General features: G+C 46.3%; 1 protein-coding gene across 6 annotated transcripts in view; it reads left to right on the plus strand.

Annotated features, from left to right (window-relative positions):
- Nucleotides 1-747: 747 nt before the first annotated feature.
- Nucleotides 748-21042, plus strand: part of SGCE (sarcoglycan epsilon) — a 74901-nt gene continuing 54606 nt past the window's right edge. Inside the window, exons 1-2 of one of the 6 annotated variants that reach the window (XM_083189437.1) lie at nucleotides 751-1006; nucleotides 18089-18211. In XM_083189437.1, the coding sequence (XP_083045563.1) occupies nucleotides 859-1006; nucleotides 18089-18211 (271 nt within the window). In that variant the 5' untranslated portion in view covers nucleotides 751-858. Of the gene's footprint in view, nucleotides 1007-18088; nucleotides 18212-21042 lie in introns of all 6 variants that reach the window. The other 5 variants (XM_083189440.1, XM_083189436.1, XM_083189439.1 and 2 more) reach the window with 5 other exon arrangements.

The raw sequence follows: 21042 nt of genomic DNA on the forward strand, positions 1-21042 counted from the left end.
ATATTACCCGGCAGGACATATTACCTGGCACTACATATGTACCACGCAGGACATATTACCCGGCAGGGTGTATCTACCCCACAGGACATATTACCCGGCAGGACATATTACCTGGCACTACATATGTACCACGCAGGACATATTACCCGGCAGGGCGTATCTACCACACAGGACATACAGTATTTCCCGGGAGGATGTTTTACCACGCAGGACATATTACCTGGCAGGACGTATTTACCACGCAGGACATATTAACCGGTCCGGCAGGACGTATTTACCACACAGGACATATTACCAGGCAGGACGGGTGTGGTATAGGGTACCGACAGTCGGGATCGCGACAGTCATTAGCCCGACGTTGTGATCCCGACTGGCCAGACTCAGACAGCATGGCGAGCGCAACAAAGCCCCTTGCAGACTCGCTACGCAAGCCACCTATTCTATTCTCCCTCCCACGAGGGAGAATAGCCGGTGGCCGTCGGGAACCCATCTGTCCGTGTTTTAACAGTCGGGATCCCAGCGTTGGGTAAGGACGTATTACTATGCAGGACATATTACCCGGCAGCACACATTAACATGTGCTGGCACAGCAGCGGCCCCACAACACTATTACACTATACAGCATGTGGGCATCATACCGCTGGTAGCACACAATACATCACTAGTCAGTCTGTGACATACAAACAGCCTCTGTTCCCTAGTCCTCCCCCAAACATGAGGAATTCCAGACTGTGACAGAGGTACCCTCCTCGCTCCATGTCCTCTAGCTGCTGTATGACAGAGGAGAGAGTGGGGGACATGTAGGGAGGTGGAGGAAGGAGGGATGAAGATGGAAGGAGGGGAGAGGAAGAGGAGGGGATGCTGCTGCTGCTGCTGCTCAGGAGCTGCTGTTGCCCTACACAAACTGAATCTGGGAGAATAAATGGAGAAATGTTGCAGGCACTGATGGAAGCTGCGCTGCGCATGAAGCCCACAGCTCTGAGATCCAGCACCCTACTGCTGACAGGTCTGTGTGCATACTATAACCCTCCGCTAGCCTACGGCCAGTCTCTGCCTCTCCCTGCCACATAGAGCCTGTGCCACTGGCAGGATGGAAAATATGAGCCTGCTCCCTGCCTACATCTGGCCAGCTGCTGCCTGATCCTGCAAGGATTGCCTGTGGCTGTGCAGGGGCACATTATGTACAGATGGGTCTGGGGATCTATACTATGCATTGTGTGCATAACGCTTGCATAGAGATAAATGTATGGAGAAGGTGATATCATTGACTGTACGTCGCTGGTTACAGCACACACGGTGTATGTGGTTAATATCTGGATTTATATACGTCAGCACCGTCATTTATTCCCCCCCTTTTTATGAACATATGTAACACATGATACCTACATACACCCGGCTTGTGCTGACTGTGTTTTGCTCGGTACCACTATATCACTGTCGTTAATTATATATATTTTTAATATTTTTATTTGTATGCAAAGTGCTTGTGTCATACGTCTGTACGGTACAAGCACTTTGCAGCACTGTGCGGCGTTCCTGCCCTAAAGGCTTCATTGGCTGCGGGGGGTAGGAAGTTGTGACTATAGTGTACATTTCCTGTAGTAAAGCCGCCATTTGTGCGATTCCTTCATGCATAACGTGACACGCCAAAGCACCGATGTATCGCAGCAGTGTATGGGCCATCCCACCCCTTTGAGCCACCTGGGACCTTGGTACATCACGTGCGGTCCTTTCACATGCGATGTATCGCATGCGAACCCGCTCCCTACCGCCGGGAGCGGGGCTGAGTCAAAGGTCGGACAGACAGCAGGTCCGACCTCTGGCCAAGGGGGACGTCATTCATATCCGAATTAGACCGATTTCCCAGGGATCGGGTGAAATCGTCCCGAATCGGACAAGAGTATGGGCACCTTTACGTTTCAATCACGGCGTGGCCCGCTGTGGAATAATTGTAAGTGAACATAGGTCACAGTGAGAAACACAATTTAGAATGACAATAGATTAGTAAAATATTATTGTTATTTATTTGTGTGTTCATTTATAAGGCATCACAAATTTCCGCAGTACCTTAAAGTGCACACACACAGTGCGATTTAACCTTCCGATTTTGGCGGTATATTTAGCACAAATCACACAGTGCCTACAGATAGACCCAGGTTTAGCTATCAGTCCAGCACGCCGGAGCTTTCCATCTTGGCACGCCGTTCGCCAAGACACACTCACGCTTTCCGCCTTGGCGCGCGTTATCTCACACACACACGCGCGTCCCATTCTCTGCGAATGGCCCAATGAGGCGGAAAGCTCCGGTGCGCTGGCCAGATAGATAATCCTTGCTCCATCTGTATACAGCTTAGGGTGTCGATGCCCGTCCCGTGGAATCGCAACAAAAAATAGACTCTGCAGGCAAGTCGTTTATGACTATATTGTATACAGTAAATTGTTCTAGTTCTGGTATAGTCAAAAACATCCATAGCCAAAACCTCAAGTTATTATAGTCAAGATTTTACGGTTCTGGTCTCCAGGGAGTTAAAGGGAAATCACATAGTCCAAATCGTACATAGCCAAATTCTCATCGTGTTTCTGCACCTTTACAGAATACACACACACTTTTATGTGTAGAAATAACTATATTCTATAGCTATTGGCTGAGATTGGGGACCTGGGACGAGGGATGGAACAAGAGGAAGGAGGGTCCTGCTTTTGAGAGCTTACACATTCCCAATTGTAGAAAGGCTTCCATCTTTTTCAAACCCTTTGTATGGTCAATCTGTTATAGCTAAGCCCGTACTAGCCCACCCTCGTAGCTGCAAGAGACCACGATATATTGGGTAGTCCCGAATCCCTGGAAGATGAGGTGGCTCTCGTGGTGCAAAAATCACCGGCAATCTCTACTAGCCTCACAAGAAAGTCCGTAGGCACCAGCAAACCCCTTCTTGAAAGCCTCTAGAGTTGTGGGGACCTAGGGCAGCTGCTCAGTAAGCCCTTGCATTAAGATGGACCTGGGTGACCCCCTAATGTCAAGGCAGTACAGGGAGGTCACATACACAGCGACTGATGACGGAACATCTGATAATAGATATAAGATACCTGAAGCAAGACTATGGGCCATGGTGCTGGGGACCCCTGTGTACACAGAGACCCCTGGGAACATCCAGCATACCTTACCTGGAGGCTTTCTCAAGGAAGACTATTCTGGAGATACCATAAGCACCATAGTCATAGCCATACTGCTCAAAATGTTAAATGTTCTGATATTTGTTTTATTATTAGTAGACCATGAATTGGTAGCATTCAACGTTTCACAATAGACCTCAAAGAATATACTTGATAGTAGATCTCAAGTCTAGTAGAACCTTTGTAACACATCTCAAGTCATAGCGGCAATGCTGCCCAGTGGCAGTGATGCCCTTAACAATCAGATTCTAGTTATAATTTATGAAGTATATTCTATAAAACGATAACTAGAATCTGATGGTACCTGGGCAGCATGGGGTCCGGGCAGCGTGAAGCGCCTGGGGGGCTGTGGGTTCAGCGGCGGTCGGAGTGGGTAGTCCGCAGTGTCCGGGAAGTGTTGATTGAGCGGATACTGCGGACAGCGGCGGCATAATTTGAAAATTAAACAGATAGGCCGGCTGCTGAAAATGCTCTCTCTCCCAGCCAATCAGCAGCCGAGAGAGAGAGCACTCTCCGCCAGTTTTAATACATTAAAACACTAGAATAATTTAATAGAAGGGCAACTTAAGTAGTGTGCCAGAGCAACAAGTCAAAACTTAATAGAGTGTGTTTATAGATGACGTGGATGAAGATAGATTCTAAAATATTCAATATATTCACTTATGTAAACGACTCAGGAAAAGCACCAGTCAGTTACATGTTGCACCCCTGCTGTATATTATATGTATCATGTGCTTTATTCGCCTACATCTTAAGCAAAGTGAACACCAAGATCCTGCTAATCAGCCCAGCCAGGGCTTCACTTTACAGTACAGAAAACTTTCAGCAGGAGTTGTGTTAATCATCTTAGTATGATAGGTTATTACACAGGAGTTTGTTCATAGTTTGATGTTTGGAACGTTTGCGTGGACAGAGGCAGAGTTTTGTTGCATGTAATACTGTACTTTTAGCATTTTTATAAGTGCCTATGAATGCTTCTGCTGCACAAGGCTTTGCTGGGAGTTGTGCTGGCAGAGAATATGTATTTATGTCTAATATTTGGCCAAATATGGTAACATAGAACAAAAACTTTTTTTATTGTCTGGATGCATAGTAATAGTAACAAGACTAAGGTTACGTTACTTCCTATTATAATGCATGAGCTGCTTATCAGTTTCTATATTTACTGTATGGGGATGTTGATACTAGTAGATCTGCAAGTGCTGGCATTACCTCAGGAACTCTCTCCCTCCCCCAAAGAGTATTCAGCTTTCTTCATAGCTGCAAATAGGCTCTCTAGAACCATTCAATTGTGAAATTAAGCCCACACCTATGCCTCTCCAGCCTCATGCCCCCTCCTATGTCTCTCCAGCCTCATGTCCCCGTACCCCCCCCCCCCCCCCCCCCATGTATTTCCAGCCTCATGTCCCCCTGTGTCTCCTCAGGCCCATGGGCAGAGCCGGCCCTAGCCTAAATGATGCCCTAGGCAAGATTTTGGCTGGTGCCCCCTAGCACCGCCACTTGTTCCGCCTCTGACCCTGCTCCCCTTTCCCAGCACCATCAACCCTCATCATAGCAGTCATCACTTACCCGCAATATTTTAAATAGAAACAGCACACACATTCGGTGTGCAGCCCAAACAGGGGTGTGTTCTTGCTGGGAAGGGGCATGGCCACACAATAGTACCCCCAATTCAAATTATGCCACACAGTAGTGCCACTTTATTCACATTATATCATGCGATGGTGTCCCTTATTCACATTACATCACACAGTGGTACCACTTTACCTTATGTACATTACTCCTCACATTATTCACATTATACCCTTAGAAAATATTGTATTTTAAGCACCTCCATGGTCACACTGCAACCTAGCACAAAGCTGTGTGTGCTGGGCAGAGGAGAAGAGCTGCAGCTGCTGCTGTCACTTAAGGGAAGGGGGCCCGGGGCCCCCACTGGGCCCTTCCATCAGACTTTGGCCTGGGTAATTTGTACCCCCTACACCTTTCTCTCGGCACTCCTGATAATACCACACAGTAATGCCCCTTATTCATGACACACATTATTAATGTCCTTATAACCATAATGCCCCTTACACATTATGCCAACCTTTATAAATGCCCTTCATACACATAATGACACACATAATGCCCCTTACACATATGTTGCACATTATTAATGCCCTTATACACATGACACACATAATGCCCCTTACACATATGTCGCACATTATTAATGCCCTTATACACATGACACACATAATGCCTGTTACACATATGTCGCACATTATTAATGCATTTATACATGACACACATAATGCCCCTTACACATATGCCGAGCACTATTGCACAACCAACCCACCCGCAGATAGCACTTGCACAGCCGCTAACACTGTGACCTCTGCCTCTGCTTGGATACAGATGTTTCCTCATACATCTTGCCTCAATAGGTCATGCAGCTCCTGGCCAGTTCTGCTAACGTTAGGTGCCTTTTTTGCTGAAAATTCATCGTATTTGCATTGTTATGTGACCAGGACTCATAAAGAGCTTCCAATGATTAAAATGACATGCAACCTGCCTATATTCTGTGTGCGACTGTGGCTGTACCTGCATACAGAATGCTATGTTACAGAGATTTCCATGAATACACTATTTCATATGCAGATGCAGCCTCACTCACTCACAGAATACAGGCATGCTGCATATCATTTTAATCAGCAGAAGCTGCTGGTGTCCCTATGCATTCCAAATGCCCTAGGCATTTGCCTAGTTTGCCTATGCCTAGGGCCGGCTCTGCCTATGCCTCTCCAGCCTCATGCCCCCTCCCCCCTCCTATGTTTCTCCAGCCTCATGACGTTTCCCCCCCCCCATGTCTTTCCAGCCTCATGTCCCCCTGTGTCTCCTCAGGCTCATGGGTGTTACATGTGGATTGCTTTGTGTCTCCCAGTATAACTTTTAATCAGGAAGTGCATTTGTAGTTGGATGTAATAAACCATTCAAAGACGCAAAGTGCCATTACTGGGAATGTCCCTATTTTTTTCATAGCGCTGTAACTAGAATTTTTAGTGCCCTGTGTCAGAAAGAGAATTGCCCCTTGCATTTATGCATTAAACTTCAGCGATCTTTGTTATTCAGTTACAATACCCTTTATACACATTTCAATATACAGCCATACCCAGGATTCAAACCCATAACCTATTGCATTCCAGTTAAACACCCTACCCATTGCGCTATTCGATCCTGCATAAAAGCGGTGATATTTGTAACTGAATCTACTTGTCCCGGATACATCAGCATCAGGAGTGGGAGGAGGAGACAGGGGTGGTCAAGAGATGCCAGATTTCAAAGAGGAGGGAAGCTACAAGTGAAAGTAATTAAAACTGAAAATTATGTGCTGCAAACAGTACCCCTAACCTGCAGCACTGTGTGCGGTGTTACACTCCCCACCACCCATGTTATGGTCCTGCGTTCTCTCAACCTGTTCTTATACTCTGGGCCTTGTAAGTTAAGGATTATTGTAGTTGTTATCAAATTGGAATCAAGTGCTGTAAACATGGAGTGCTGGGAATTGTAGTGCACCAGGTCTGTTAGTCGGTAGCACATCAGACCTGCTTAGATGGATGAGCACAGAAGCAGCACTGCACTGGAAATAGTTTTAGAACGTTGGCAAGCATGAAGCCGGCCGTCGCCTGTCACTTTGATTTCCTGACCACTAGAACATTTTCCCAAATTGCAGAGGAAAGACTCAGCTAAAAGATTAAGACGGGCAAAAAAAGAAAGAAATAAAGCATGAGGGAAAATAACGGATGGCAGACATGTATTACATATATAACCGGAAGATACAGCTTACAGAGACAGCCAGACACAGTAGAGCTGACTGAGTACCAACAAATAAAAAGCCTCCATTATTGCTGGCTGCACCCATGGCAGGAATTCTGGCAGCATTGTCTATTTCCTATTAACATTTTGGCATGAAAACTTCAGTAGCCATTTTTAGGTGTGACGGCCTCCTCTGGGAATAGGGCAGACTTCAACATTCAGCAATTTATATGAATGATTACAAAATGTATGTGTACATGTATAATGGTATCTGCAATATACAACTAGACAGTAGGTTGGCGAATATTATTTATCTAGTAACAGTTATTTACATAGCGCACACAATGGGGATTATTCTGGTTTACATGCTCATGTTTTTTAAATGCGCAGGGTGCGGGCGGCCATGGTGAACAGAGTGTACGCTGGGTGCTTGCACCCACCATTGCGGCCGGGGGGGTGGAGGGAGGGATGGTGGCGGGTAGTCACACCCAGCGTTTTATGTTCCCATGAAAACACTGCCCGTTGCCATGAAAATCACCCCGCGATGTGGGTGAATAGAGAATATTGCGGTCACCAGTTTCTTCCCCCAGTAGAGTTTGCAATATATATTCCCAGTCCCATATACACACATATACAGTACATAAAGGTTTTTTTTTTTTTTATCGCATGACACAGGAGTTTTATTGTGAATGTACAGCAATAATCCAGCTCATGAGTCAGTCATGGAGGATACTGGGAGGGATCACATCAGATCCCTCTCCAGGATTCATGCGGAATCAAGGTCATAGGCTTCTATAGGTTGGTGTTGCCTATTGAGTACAAGCTCTTAAAAAAGTTTGGCTTTCTGGAGCTTGATGATTATGGAGAATGAGGTCAAATCTCAGAAAACTGCAGTTTTCAGAGTTTTTATTACATTTTGCTACATCCAACACTTAAGGAGGTCATACATGAGAACAATATCAGGTCCGAAAGCACAATTTTGACAGGCCGTTCGATCGATTGTGTGCACATTGGGAGGAATATCAATAAAGTAAAATGTGATCCTAACGGCGGGATGTATCATCCCCGCTCCGATAGGAGCCCATCCCTGCGATGCGCTCAGCTGGAAGCCGGGGGGTCTGCGTATGTGCGGTTAGCACTGACCCCTAATGCGCGGTTAGCCAACCCCACTGACTGCACTGCCCCAGCGCCAGTGCGATCAAGAGTCCATAGGCTCAGTGCCGTCTTTCCCATTGGGCACGATGGGCAGTTGCCCGGGGGCCCTAGGACCTAGGGGCCCCCGGCCCAGCCCAATGGGAAAGATGGTGGCCGGGGTCCAGGAATCCGCTCACCCTCGCTGGGGGATCCGGGCAGGGGGATCAGGGCGGTGGCGGTAGCTAGAAGCCTGATTCGGCGAAGCGCTATTTGCCGGCAGGGGGGGCGAGAAGCGCTGCTGCATTTAAAATGACTGGCTGAATGCTGATTGGCTGAATTCAGCCAATCAGCATCCGGCCAGTCTTTTCAAATTCAACAGCGCTTCCCGCCCCCGCCGGCAAATAGTGCTTCGCCGCTTCGGGCTCCTAGCTACCGCCACCGCCGCCCTGATCCCCTTCCCCAGCGAGGATGGTCGGATCCCCGCCACCCGGCCACCATCTTTCCCATTAGCGCTATTTGCCGGTGGGGCGGGAAGCGCTGCTGCATTTGAAAAGACTGGCCAGATAGAGCACTCTCACCCAATCAGTGGCCTCCCTCCGCGGCCGCTGATTGGCTGAGATGGAGCACTGTCAGCCAATCAGCCGGAAAATCATTTGACACATTATTTTAAAAGATGTAATAGCCGCCGCTGAACGCCCGCTACAGCGCTGGACAGAGGAGACTGATGGTCACCGCCGCCCGCCCCGACTCATCTCGTAACGCTGCTGCCCCACTGCTTCCTCCCCAGCCGCCCGCCCCCACTGCTCCTCACCACCCTGCAGCTCCCTGTTATTTTTTTTTACATGTGATAAATCGCATGCGATTTATCACATGTAAAAAATGGCACATCAAAGTCCTAATCGTATGCCGGGCGGCGCGGAGGAGAATTGGGTCCGACTTGTCCTTAGGACAAGTCGGCTCTATGTATGGGGGCCTTAAGAGATCGTATAAAGGGCGGGGTTCTGAGTAAACAGTTCATTTTGCTGGGACATGAAGAGAGAAGAGATGTAACCCTGCCCTCATTACCAATGGCAACGGTAGAGAAGGCTGAATGGGTATAGATTGGTGTATGGCTTGTGGGCTTTGGCGACTCCTGCGCCCCAGAGCTCTGGTGTGCGCGAGTCCGCTGGTGTGCATGCGCGTTCACGTGCATGTGTTCGCACAAGAGGGGGGTGCACATTCTACCCTCGGGGAGGGGGGTGGCGGGGTCGACCTCTGGAGCTCTCTTCTAGCTGTCTGTGTCACTCCCAGTCCTCATGTGTCACATGATCACATATCTTAGCTGTCAGGAGTCACAACACCAGGCTCCATGTGTGACCTTTCATGTGGGGAGGAGTTCAGCATGTAGTAGCTTCCTATTGGAAGCTGCTACTGTCCATCATACAGAGGACTGAAACTCCTCCCCCACTTGGGCTGCCAGTACATGGAGAGATGACAGCAATAGCTTTCCAGCAGGAAGCCATTCTGTGTTCTGTGCACATTACCAGAGCTACAGTGCTTCCATGGGCTGCTGCCTGTGCAGCTCAGCAGAAGCAAATCCTCTGCAGTGAGCATGCCCAGACTTCAGTGAGTCACTCAGTGTGATGCAGCTGAAGGAAGGTATGCATTGCACCAGACAGGCGCATGGTTTTTTTTTATTTTAATAATATTTGAGCCACTGTGCAGGGCCGAAACTAGGGTTTCTGGTGCCCGGGGCAAGACATTCATTTAGTGCCCCCCCCCCCCCCCCCCCCCCCAAAAAAAAAATTGTATATATATATATGTGCTTACAGACAGCAGAAGGGAGATATTAAACCAACAAATAAGACAATATATCATATATTATGATATATATATATAGGGACAGTGCGCGCCGAAGGGGGGGGTGGGGGGGGTGGGAGAAGTGGTGTGGTCACATAGTAGTATCAGTTCACATTATAGCACACACCGTAATGCCCAGTACACATTACAGCACACACGGTTATGCCCAGTACACATTCCAGCACACACCGTAATGCCCAGAGCACATTACACCACAAACCGTAATGCCCAGTACACATTATAGCACACACCGTTATGCCCCCCAGTACACATTATAAGCAATGGTTAATTGCTGCTGCCACTGGATAGAACACTGTCCCTGAATGATAAACAATATGCCACACACTGCAATGTCCAATACGTCACAAACATACATCCCAACACTGGAGGCAGAGGAGAGGAGACATCTGCACGCGCCCAAAATTAGAGGGTTCACCTACTACCGTGGAACTCCTGCGAGGCTACATCCCCCATTTTTCCCGCTATGAGGGCATGGTCAGCTCTCTTAAGAGCTGTAGCCACATGGGGTGCGGCCATGGAAAATGGAGGTGTGATACACATATGCCCCCAATAGTGCAGTGCCAGATACACATGACCCCAAAAGTGCAGTCCATGATGTCCATTATACCTATCCGCACCGTGATGCTCCATTATACATATGCCCCACACCTGGATGCTCATTATACATATGCCACACACATGATGTCCATTATACATATGCCACACAACGTGATACCCATTATACCTATGACGCACACTGTGATGCCCATTATACATATGACACACACCGTGATGCTCCATTAAACATATGTCACACACATAAAGCCCATTATACATATGCCACACACATGATGTCCATTACATATGCCCCACAATGTGATGCCCATTATACATATGACGCACACTGTGATGCCCATTATACATATGACACACACCGTGATGCTCCATTAAACTTATGCCACACACATAAAGCCCATTATACATATGCCACACACATGATGTCCATTACATATGCCCCACAATGTGATGCCCATTATACATATGACGCACACTGTGATGCCCATTATACATATGACACACACCGTGATGCTCCATTAAACTTATGCCACACACATGATGCCCATTATACATATGCCCCACCACCGTCTAGTGTACTCAGCCTTGTCAAACAAATATACACATATTCCCCCATCCCCAGGTAGCCACTGCGAGTAGCATCTTACCATTGGCGTGGGGGTTCACTGCTCCTCCCTGCTTCTACCACCGCCACTGCTCCCTCTTGTATATGAATGCTCCTCAGCGGCGCTGGCATGCTGGTGCTAGTAAGGACAGGAGCTGGGGGACCAGGTAGGCGGGCGGCCCACCCGATAACCACAGAAATGGGTTTCAGTTTAGAAGCTGCCGGGGCGGGAGAAGGAGGCTGGTGGGCGGGCTGCAGTGAAGAACACAATACGCGGCTGCAGCGTGCAGCGGAAGCACACGTCAGCAGCCAGCCCGACCAAGCCGCATCATCACTGCTACTGCTGCTGTCAAAAGGAGGTGCTGCCGGGGGTGCACCTCCTAATGACCAGCATCCCAATGCGCACACCTATGGCAGGGGGAGTAGGCATGGATGCGGCCACTTCCAACGGCTCTCTGGCTCATTATAGTTACGCCATTGCTCCCGGACGTGACAGCGCCCCCCCCCCTCCAGCGCCCGGTGCGCGTGACCCCCCAGCCCCCCCCCTAGTTACGGCCCTGCACTGTGCATAATATTTATTTAAACTATTATTTGTGTGTAGATCTTGAATAGGATATTTTCTGTACTTAGTTAATATTATTCAGTTATTCAAAGTGTGTATTTTGCTCTGTTCCTGTGTTTGTGTGCATATGGGTACATCATTTGTTTACAGTATATGCACAAAAACACTGGTACAGAGCAATCACAATCAAGGTTACTTTATTTATGTTGTGTTCCCTTTGCAACGAGCAGTACCCAGGCAATTGCAGCCCCCCTTAAGTCTAAAGGCAGGAGCCGCCACTGCTTCTGGGGCAGACATGTCATCTGAATATATGATTTTTATTGTAACGGACATTAACTACAATCTGCCATCCTAGTGGCACATGAGCTCTGTATGAGAACGACCACGTCCCCTTCGTCCCAATGCCGCTCTCCAACAATGCTCTCATTGCTGACCCTAATTGCATATTATACACGTGATTGCTTTTAAACCTAGAAATCAATTCACTATGTAACATCTGTCTGTGATTGTGAGGTAAGCTGGAGACAGCAGATCTGCAATATCTCTATTAATCTGACATTGTTTTGTTTTGTTCTGAAAAAAAGCGATTTTGCTAAGCTGGGCTGATGGCAAAAATGAATCAAATTACTGGATGGCTAAGAGGCCCAGCCTCCGTGTAACCAGCAGACAATACCCTGCTGGGAGGAGAGATGGTGAGTCCAGGCTGCGCTGCGGGACATGCTCATCAGTAACAAATCCCCCGTCTATAAAATACTTTAATACATCTGTCGTGTTTAAATGTGCACGTATATATTTGATTTACGAGGTAAGTTATCTGTGAATTAAATCCTGGGTTGTGCGTTTAGTGTGCGACTTACATAATTTGTGACTTCCAGTTGGCCGGATGCTGAGATGAATGTAAATCAGCCGTAGATACTCCATGTACAGAAATAAATGTGTATTCTTATGGAGCACCAATTCCATTCCCCACTTGCGAATAGCTTGCAGATCCATCAACACGAACCCACTAGTGGCGCATCCAGGGGTGGGGGTCCAATCAGGTTGATCCCCTTTCCATAACACTTCTCCCCCACCCACTATCGCTGGCAGCTGTATAACAGCAAAGTGGTAATCTGGCAGGTAGACAGCAGACGCTGCCTTCCTGTACTCTCCCCAGCCGAGCACCAAAGCAGGTGTGCTGTACCGGAAATGGAGGCTGCTGCAGCAGCTCTCTCCCTGGGCGGGATGTATTAAAATACATTGGCGCGCTGCCGCAGCGATGCTAGCGCATATGTATAACATATGCGCCTAGCATCGCAAAGCGGTGAGGGAGGCCCCCCCCCCATAGGTGCCGATTCTGTGGGTGCTCAAGGGCCAGAGCACCCACAGAAAACTATGAGCACCCACTGGCCCGCAACCTCCTAAGTCCCACTGCCAGGCCACATCCACCTGCTGATTCGTGTCCGCTGCGCCCCACCACCGAACCTGCCGCCCGGCGAGCAACAGGCAGCGTGCAGCACGCGTGCTGCCCAATGTGTGCTCTCCCCGTACTTGCAGCATGTGTGCCCACAGTGGGAGGCAAGCACACCACCATGTGCCGTGTATACAGTGTGCAGCACTAGCCACTGCACACCATGACACAGGACCGCCCAGGTCAAAACACTGCCGGGCCACACCCCCTCCCCAAATGACATGCCCCTCCTCATGAGGCTACACCTCCCTGAGCACCCTCCAGCAAAAACACAAATTGGCACCCCTGCCCCCTGCGATACCTGTGATGTGGTGTACGGGGGGGTCTCAGTCACATCCCCGGCTCAGCGGCTGTCCCGGGCGCCTCCTCCTCCCCCTGCAGCCGGAAGGACATCCGGCTGTGACATACTGCTAGGGGGAGGAGGAGTTCGATGGAGGGCGGGGAAAGGGGTAAGCGTCTGTGTTCTGTTGCAGGCGGCGATAGAAGCCCATAGGTAAGGGTATCGCCACAGCTAATGTGCTAGTGTGCCGCAGCCCAAATATAAAGCAGCAAACAGGAAGTGGGCAGGGAAGAAGTGTTAAAGTGGGGCAATCGCCCTTTTCACCCCTTGCTGGATACGCCTCTGGAGCTCGCTGAATTTTGTCTACGTAAAAAGGCCCAGTAACCTACTAGCTACTCTTTCTCAGTGGCAACAAGGTAAATATGAGTAGTATAAACAGTGCAAAAAGTGCACAGTTCATCTCATCATCGGGTTATATATGTTTTATCTTTACCCTTTTGTATTTTACCGTCGAATTAACTTGATCGTCAATTTTCTGTTTGAAAAGTATTAAAGAGTTTTCACTTTATTTTATTTATTCGAAATATTTTTCACTGCTACTTAAAACTCTTTTTATTTGTATCAAAAGCATTAAAAAGCAGCATTTCAACACAATCGCAATCAATTTTTTTGTGTGCATTCAGTTTGTGATGGCTCCAATCAGGGATTCTAAAGATCTGTACATAACATTTCCTTTCTAACTGCAAATGCTTCCCAAGTGCACTTAAGTCTCTGTCAAATTATCCCAAGTACCCCATAAAATGCGTCAATTTATGTCAAGTGCCCATTTACTTGTATAAATGTATACTAAGCTCCTGCTGACATCTTTAAATATTTATAAAATATTTTATTTGCTTTTATTTAAAATTTTTACTAATATATGAAATGGTTATTTGAGATTTTTAAAGTAAAAGGCTGGAGAACACCTTGGGGGAAATTTACTTAGATGTGTATTCTACTTCACATGTGATGTTGCTATGGGTAACCAATCAGAATCGACGTATTTATTTAGCACCCGATAATTTAGCATTAGATAGACGGGATCTGATTGGTTGCCCATGTAACATCACATGTGAAGTAGAATACACATCTTAGTTAATTTTCCCCCTTGGATCTTATTTTAGCGAAAATGGCAAATGATTGGATAGGAGAAATGTGACCATACGTTGCCAAAACTGAACTTTGACCAATAAAACTGTGAACATAAATTTAGAACCATGAACTGGGATTTGGAACAAATCCCCAATGTTAGCTATCAGAACTACAGTATTCCTGTCAACATTCTTGTTTTTTATACAAGAGTAGTCTTACTTAATTACGTTGAGATTGGGATCTGATTTTGCCACTAGACTTAAAGCAGCATTTTATGATAGGCAAATGCAGCTTGGTTTCGACCTTAAAAAGTTGTCAATTTATATCCAGCTTTCAATATGGTTTAAAGATCTCTGTTGTTATAAACTTGGCCCCTCTTCTTCCCCCTTTTGTCATAGAATATTTGATTCTCGTTGAGAATAGATGGAAAAGGATTGTACCCTAATATGGTCCAGAGGTGGGGCTGCAGCACAGTTAAAATTCAAATACTGTAGGGGAGTCACACCAACTGCCATTTTAAGTGTTAACAATCATCGGGCCAGATGCACTAAGCTTCAAAGTTAATACAATGGAGTGTGATAAACCACCAGCCAATCAGCTCCTACCTGCCATGTGTTACAGGCTGTGTTTGAAAAATGTCAGGCAGGAGCTGATTGGCTGGTGGTTTATCGCTCTCCATTGTATCACTTTTGCCGGGACTCACTGGCAGTTGGTGGGCCTCCCCTATTTGAATTTTTAACTGGAGCTTCCCCTGATTAGAAATATTGAAAGCTATGTATTATAATACTCCTTCATGACTGCTAATGCCTGATATCAGGTTGCTTTAGGAAACTGTGTCACTGTTATTTGCACCACATGGCCGTGGTGCAGCATAATGCCTGTGATTAGAGTATATTGTGTAGTAGGGAGTCAGGGCAAAGTTACATTATATTGCTCAGTGGCATAACAGTAAACAAGGCACTCCCCTGCCAGAAATGTTTCATGGATTCCAGGCTGCCATTGGGTCTGTCACCCCTGCTACCATTCCTCCCAAAATATATAACTGTCTCCTTTGAGATGGCAGCCATTTGAAAGAGACGTTAACAATGGGTCAGACACACCGTTACCACAGACAAGTATCTGCAGGTACCTGCAGTGATGTAGCATTTGCCTACACAGACCCCCAGAGCCTCCAAACCACTGTGGGGTCTTTGGGGGTTATATTGTAACACTAATTCAACTTGCCCATCAAGCAAATGGACCCCCAGCTTCACTATGGAAGTGGTGGGATCTGGGAGGCTGATCTTTCCTATACATGATGTTGGAGTTACAAATATGTGATTTTATAATAACATACAGGGGCTGGCTGACATCTTGCTGTCTGTGGGGCAAACACAAGAAAGTGTCCCAGGCATTCTAAAAGTAAACTGCAACAGAATGATATGCAATACTCTAAGCCTTCTTATGACCAATATACAACACATGGAGAATCAGGATCCGGTTAGAATACCCGACACTGGTCAGGAGACCGGCGCTAGACTCCCGACATCGATGACAATGCCACTAGCATGCCAGACATCCTCTGCCTGCCACCCAGCTGCAATGCATGTGCAAGTATAGCATCCCGTAGCCCCAAATTGATTGATTTCTGCGAAGAGGGCGTTGGGGGTCAGATGCAACCCTGCATTACAGCCCAGCCTGCCATAGTAACATGCAGCACTTAAATGACGATATAGTCCTGAGACCTTAAGTCCAGCCCTAAATGGACTTTACATAAATCAAGAACTTTATGTTTTCATACCAAGGGGCTTATTCATCTTTTCATGGCATTGATTACCGGATGGATATTGATTATGTGATGGATAACCATCAATAGTTTTAGCTATTGATGATCATTCATTATCTTTAAATGAATGGCCCGTGGGTCAATCTGAATGTAGGAGCGGGGCTTCAGTGTTGTCAGGGGCGGAGCTATGCTGCGTGTCCCAGCACTTTGAAAAAACAAAAAAAAACATTGGTTCTCCTGTGCCATCGATGTAGGAAAACCATCTGGTTCAACGGCAAAAGTATTCAACCTCGGCCATAAACCATCAATGGTTTCAAATCATTGATTGGTCTATGGCCATCCCTATGCTGGACCAGCAGTGCACATGTGTGAACTCATATAACACATGACCAATAATCACATTGCCAGGTCAGAACTGGGCGGGCAAAGTTCTGGCGCTGCTACTTAGAGGAATCCTCTGTGTTAGTGTATGCGGATAGCATTACTTTTCAGACCCCAACTCACTGATAGAAGCTCCGATGTAATTGGGCGGTAGAGAACACCCATCGCATGTCTGAGTAACCACAGTCAGAAATGAGACTATTGTCACTGTAACAGAAGTCAGAAGACGCTCGCGGGGATGAGTGAGCACAAAGGGGGCCTTGTACTTGCGCCTACGAGATAAATTACTTTCACATTCTATTTTAGTTTTGTTATTATTACCCATGTTCACATGAGCCATATAAAGATATATTATGTATTAGGGAAACTGCATTAAATGGCAGTGATTACACTGCCATTTACACTTATATTTTTGGTAAATATTCCCTAGTTATATAATATTCCCTAGTTATATAATATTCCCTAGTTAATATATTAGTTCTAGATATTAAATATGACTTTGACAAACATCAGATTTGTACATGAACCATCATGCCTGCATATAAACTGAATCAGGCCCAGTCTGCGGCAATTATAATTAGAATGATACGTGTTGGTCTTGCAGGATATACTGTAGGCCACAAACCATCGGGAAAATCAAGAAGTTGTGAATTAGGGCCAGATGTATCAAGCTTCAAAAAGTTATAAAGTGGAGAGTGATAACCAACCAATCAGCACCTAACTTCCATGTCACAGACTGTGTTTGAAAAATGTCAGACAGGATCTGATTAGTTGGTTGTTTATCACTGTCCATTTTATCACTTTTCAAGCTTAGTGTATCTGGCACCCAGTCTCTGACAGGTAGGAGCTGATTGGCTGGCTGTTTATCACTCTCCATTTCACCACTTTTTGAAGCTTGATACTTCTGGCCCTTAGTGTTTTATCTCCCACGTTTAATAAAGTTCTGTGAAAGATGCCAAGTTTGCCAAAGATAGTCATATTGCACTAGTGTGCTCCTGATTGGCTGCAGGTTTTATGATTGGCAGCCACTGGCACCGGTTTATCCTATAACTTTGACCATAAATAATTTGACTTCTGGGCCACCAACTGGAGGCACCCCTGCAAGGACTTTGCAGCACCCTAGGAACACTGTTTGGGAACCACTGGGCTATTACTGTACATGCAACACTTTTTTGTGTTTGTTTTACATTGAACAAATGAAGCCTAAAATAAACTCCAGCACTTAGTCAGATTATACAGTCAAATTCTGTGTGATAACCTGTTACCGCCTTAACATATTAATAACATATTACCTCCACCCAGCAACATGCGATCTGTGATCCCTCTAGTGGCGCTGTGTAGTACTACATGTGTATTATCTCAAACTATGGTGTTGTGTCGTTTATACTTTGCAGTGTTCACCATCCTGTCTAAGGTGCATTCTGACCACAATGTGTATCCATCCTCTGGGGTCCTGTTTGTTCATGTTCTGGAGAGGGAGAGCTACAAGGGGGAATTCCCTCCTTATCCAAAGCCAGGTAGGAAAGTGTTCACTCCATCCCACCATACATAAGGCAAGCAGCACATTGGATACTGTAGTATTAGATGTAGCATTATCTGTTCTTCATGGATGGTCCAACTACTCATACAGTCAATATTTTTGTGTTTTTTTGTTTATTACATTTGTTATTCACATACAATGATATGCGGCTTGTGTCTAATTGCGACTGGAGTATATTCAATTGCTGTCAGAACTGCCGTCTTGTCGGAAAGAATGGGTTCCGACCTATTCATTAAGCTCTATTTTTTTCCCGACAGGTCGGAATGCTCCGACCTGTCGAAAGGCAGCTGGATTGGCGGGATAGCCACCAATCCGCCTGCTTTTGTCTGAAACTGGGCCAAATCTGACAGGTTTTGTCCCCGTTTCTGACAATCTCAATCCAATTTTAAAAAGTCAGATTGAGGTAGGGAGGATGGGACTGGGTGAACAGCAGCAGCTCACCCGGCGCCATCCTCCCGTCCGCCGTCCACCACCCGCCTCCCTACGGGTCCTGCATTCCTCACCTGTCCTGCCACCGAGGCCCTTATTCTGATTGACGCGTACTTTCCCGCATACTTTCGGATCGCGTCTTTACGGCGTCTGCGCATGCGTGGAGAACGCTACGCGCATGTGCCACGCCTTGACTCCGTACCTGTTCGGGCAAATCCCGTACAAAACTGGTCACCGCAATCATTCGGGAAATATGGGCGTATTATGGGCGTCATGCGGAATGACACATGGGCGTAGTTTCAAAGTGGGCAAAACGGGGCGGAAACATGGGCGGACACGGGGGAGTACACTTATGTTGGGGGGCGTGCATTCGGATAGCACTCCGAATGCACGCGAACAAAAAGGGAAGAAATGTGCGGTGTCCAAAAGGCCACTATTGCTTTGCGGACACCACTCGTTCCTGCGGGAGGCGAACGGACCGCCTAATGACTACAAGCATTAACACCTGAACCCAATAAAATCGACTCCTTTACTCATTAATCACTAATAGGACGCTTGTCAGTGCTTTAATTGAAACCATTGCTGCTTCAAGGAAACCTTACTAATCACCCACATATGCTGTACTTCTGACACACTTTAAACCTGCTAACAATGGACATGACTGAATATTAATACTAGCAATACACATGTGTATGCGACATGTACTAATTAAACCACACAATTGTTGTAAAGTAAAGCAATTTATTTATATAAATTTCACTGTCAATGCCACTGTGATGCAATGACAAAAAAATAAAAATACCAAAAAAAACAAACCATGGCACTTAAATTGCTGTAAGGGTTAATGTGTGCAATGCATGTGTTAGGCATGCTTGTAAGGATATATTGGCATCTAATTGATTCCAATTCAAAATAAGCAGTTTTTTATGAGGATAGGTAATTGAATAAGTGGGTCATGTGATGTATTGCAGAAGATACATAATAGTGGGTTGTTTGGCGTAAATACTCCGCTTACGGGCGGTAGCACCGCTTGGCTCCCGTTCGGATGCGGTATTCCCGAGCATACTCTGTAATACTCTGTAATACCGTGCAGAATCTGAGTGTTTCTCCCGCACACGCATGGTTTGTATGTCGTCCGTAAACACGCCCTGTTCTTAAAGAGTGAGTCCGTCCGAATGCGGAGGACACGTGGGCGTTTCTACGGGCGATGGCCGCACGCGGCAGAACACCGTGGCGTGCGGACCGCTCCGTAAGAATGCGGGAATATCCGCACCGATCAGAATAAGGGCCCGAGTCGGGTGAGAGTGGCTCACCCGGCAATGTCCCGCCTTCCGCCGCCTCCATTGCTCACCCAGTCCCGGTGCAGCAGCCAAATCCGAAAAGTTGGATTTGCCTGCTAATTGAATAACCTAAGTCGGATCCATTCCGATTAAAGAATGTTAGAATGGATCCGACGTTAATTGAAAATACCCTATAATCCACATAAAAATAATTTTACACTATTTGGCTAGGTAACACTCTATAAGAACATTTTTCATGCAGATAAAAAAACATAGGCATGCTATATATCATTTTAATCAGAAAGTTAGCATCCCGATATGCTTAACTTGCATTTATTAAAAAAAAAAAAAGAAAAATTATATTTTTCATTTCTAAGGTTGGAAATCATATTTTTTTATGTTTATTTTATTACAAATGTGCTGTAATATTGTACTTGTAAGTTAATTTAGACATTGCCAATTATAATTCACCAGCTCAATGTATACCTTTATAGTGCAGTTTTGTGTGAGATTTTCTAACTCTGTTCCCATTACTTCTTGGCCTGCAACTGTTATATTACATCACATTGCATTAGGTACGAATAAATCAGACACTTCCTGGTGTACAAATCACCGGAAGTCGCATCTGATTTGCCTATTGAGCGTAAAAGTCGCACAACATCACAATGGGCGTGTTCCGGCGGAGGCGGCTGTCAGCGATAAGAAGCCCATAGGCTTCTATAGGGTATCGCCATCCAAAGGTGGCGATACCCTGCTATAAGGTGACGCAGCAGCCGGATATTAATACATTAGGAAATGCGTTCTAACCCCATTTTTAGCTTAGTACATCCCACAGTAAGGGTCTCTACCATTTATGTTAGGCAAACAGAATACATTGTAAGCTGAGAGTAGTGGTCTTGAGAGAAGGAATATCAGAAAAGTGTCATATACCCTTGGGCACTCCATATTGTATTTTACTGTGTTCATAGGAAGCCAATGTGTTTTATTTTTGTATTCTATGGGGGGCAGTGTGAATGATTGTTTTTTTTTATGTTGGGGTTTATGTGATATTTTTGTTCATGTGGCGGCCAATGGGCTTGGTTTTTTTTTCTTGTGGGGG

This window comes from Crinia signifera, chromosome 5 (genome assembly GCF_055691185.1).
Source record: "Crinia signifera chromosome 5, ASM5569118v1, whole genome shotgun sequence".
Classification (NCBI taxonomy): domain Eukaryota; kingdom Metazoa; phylum Chordata; class Amphibia; order Anura; family Myobatrachidae; genus Crinia; species Crinia signifera.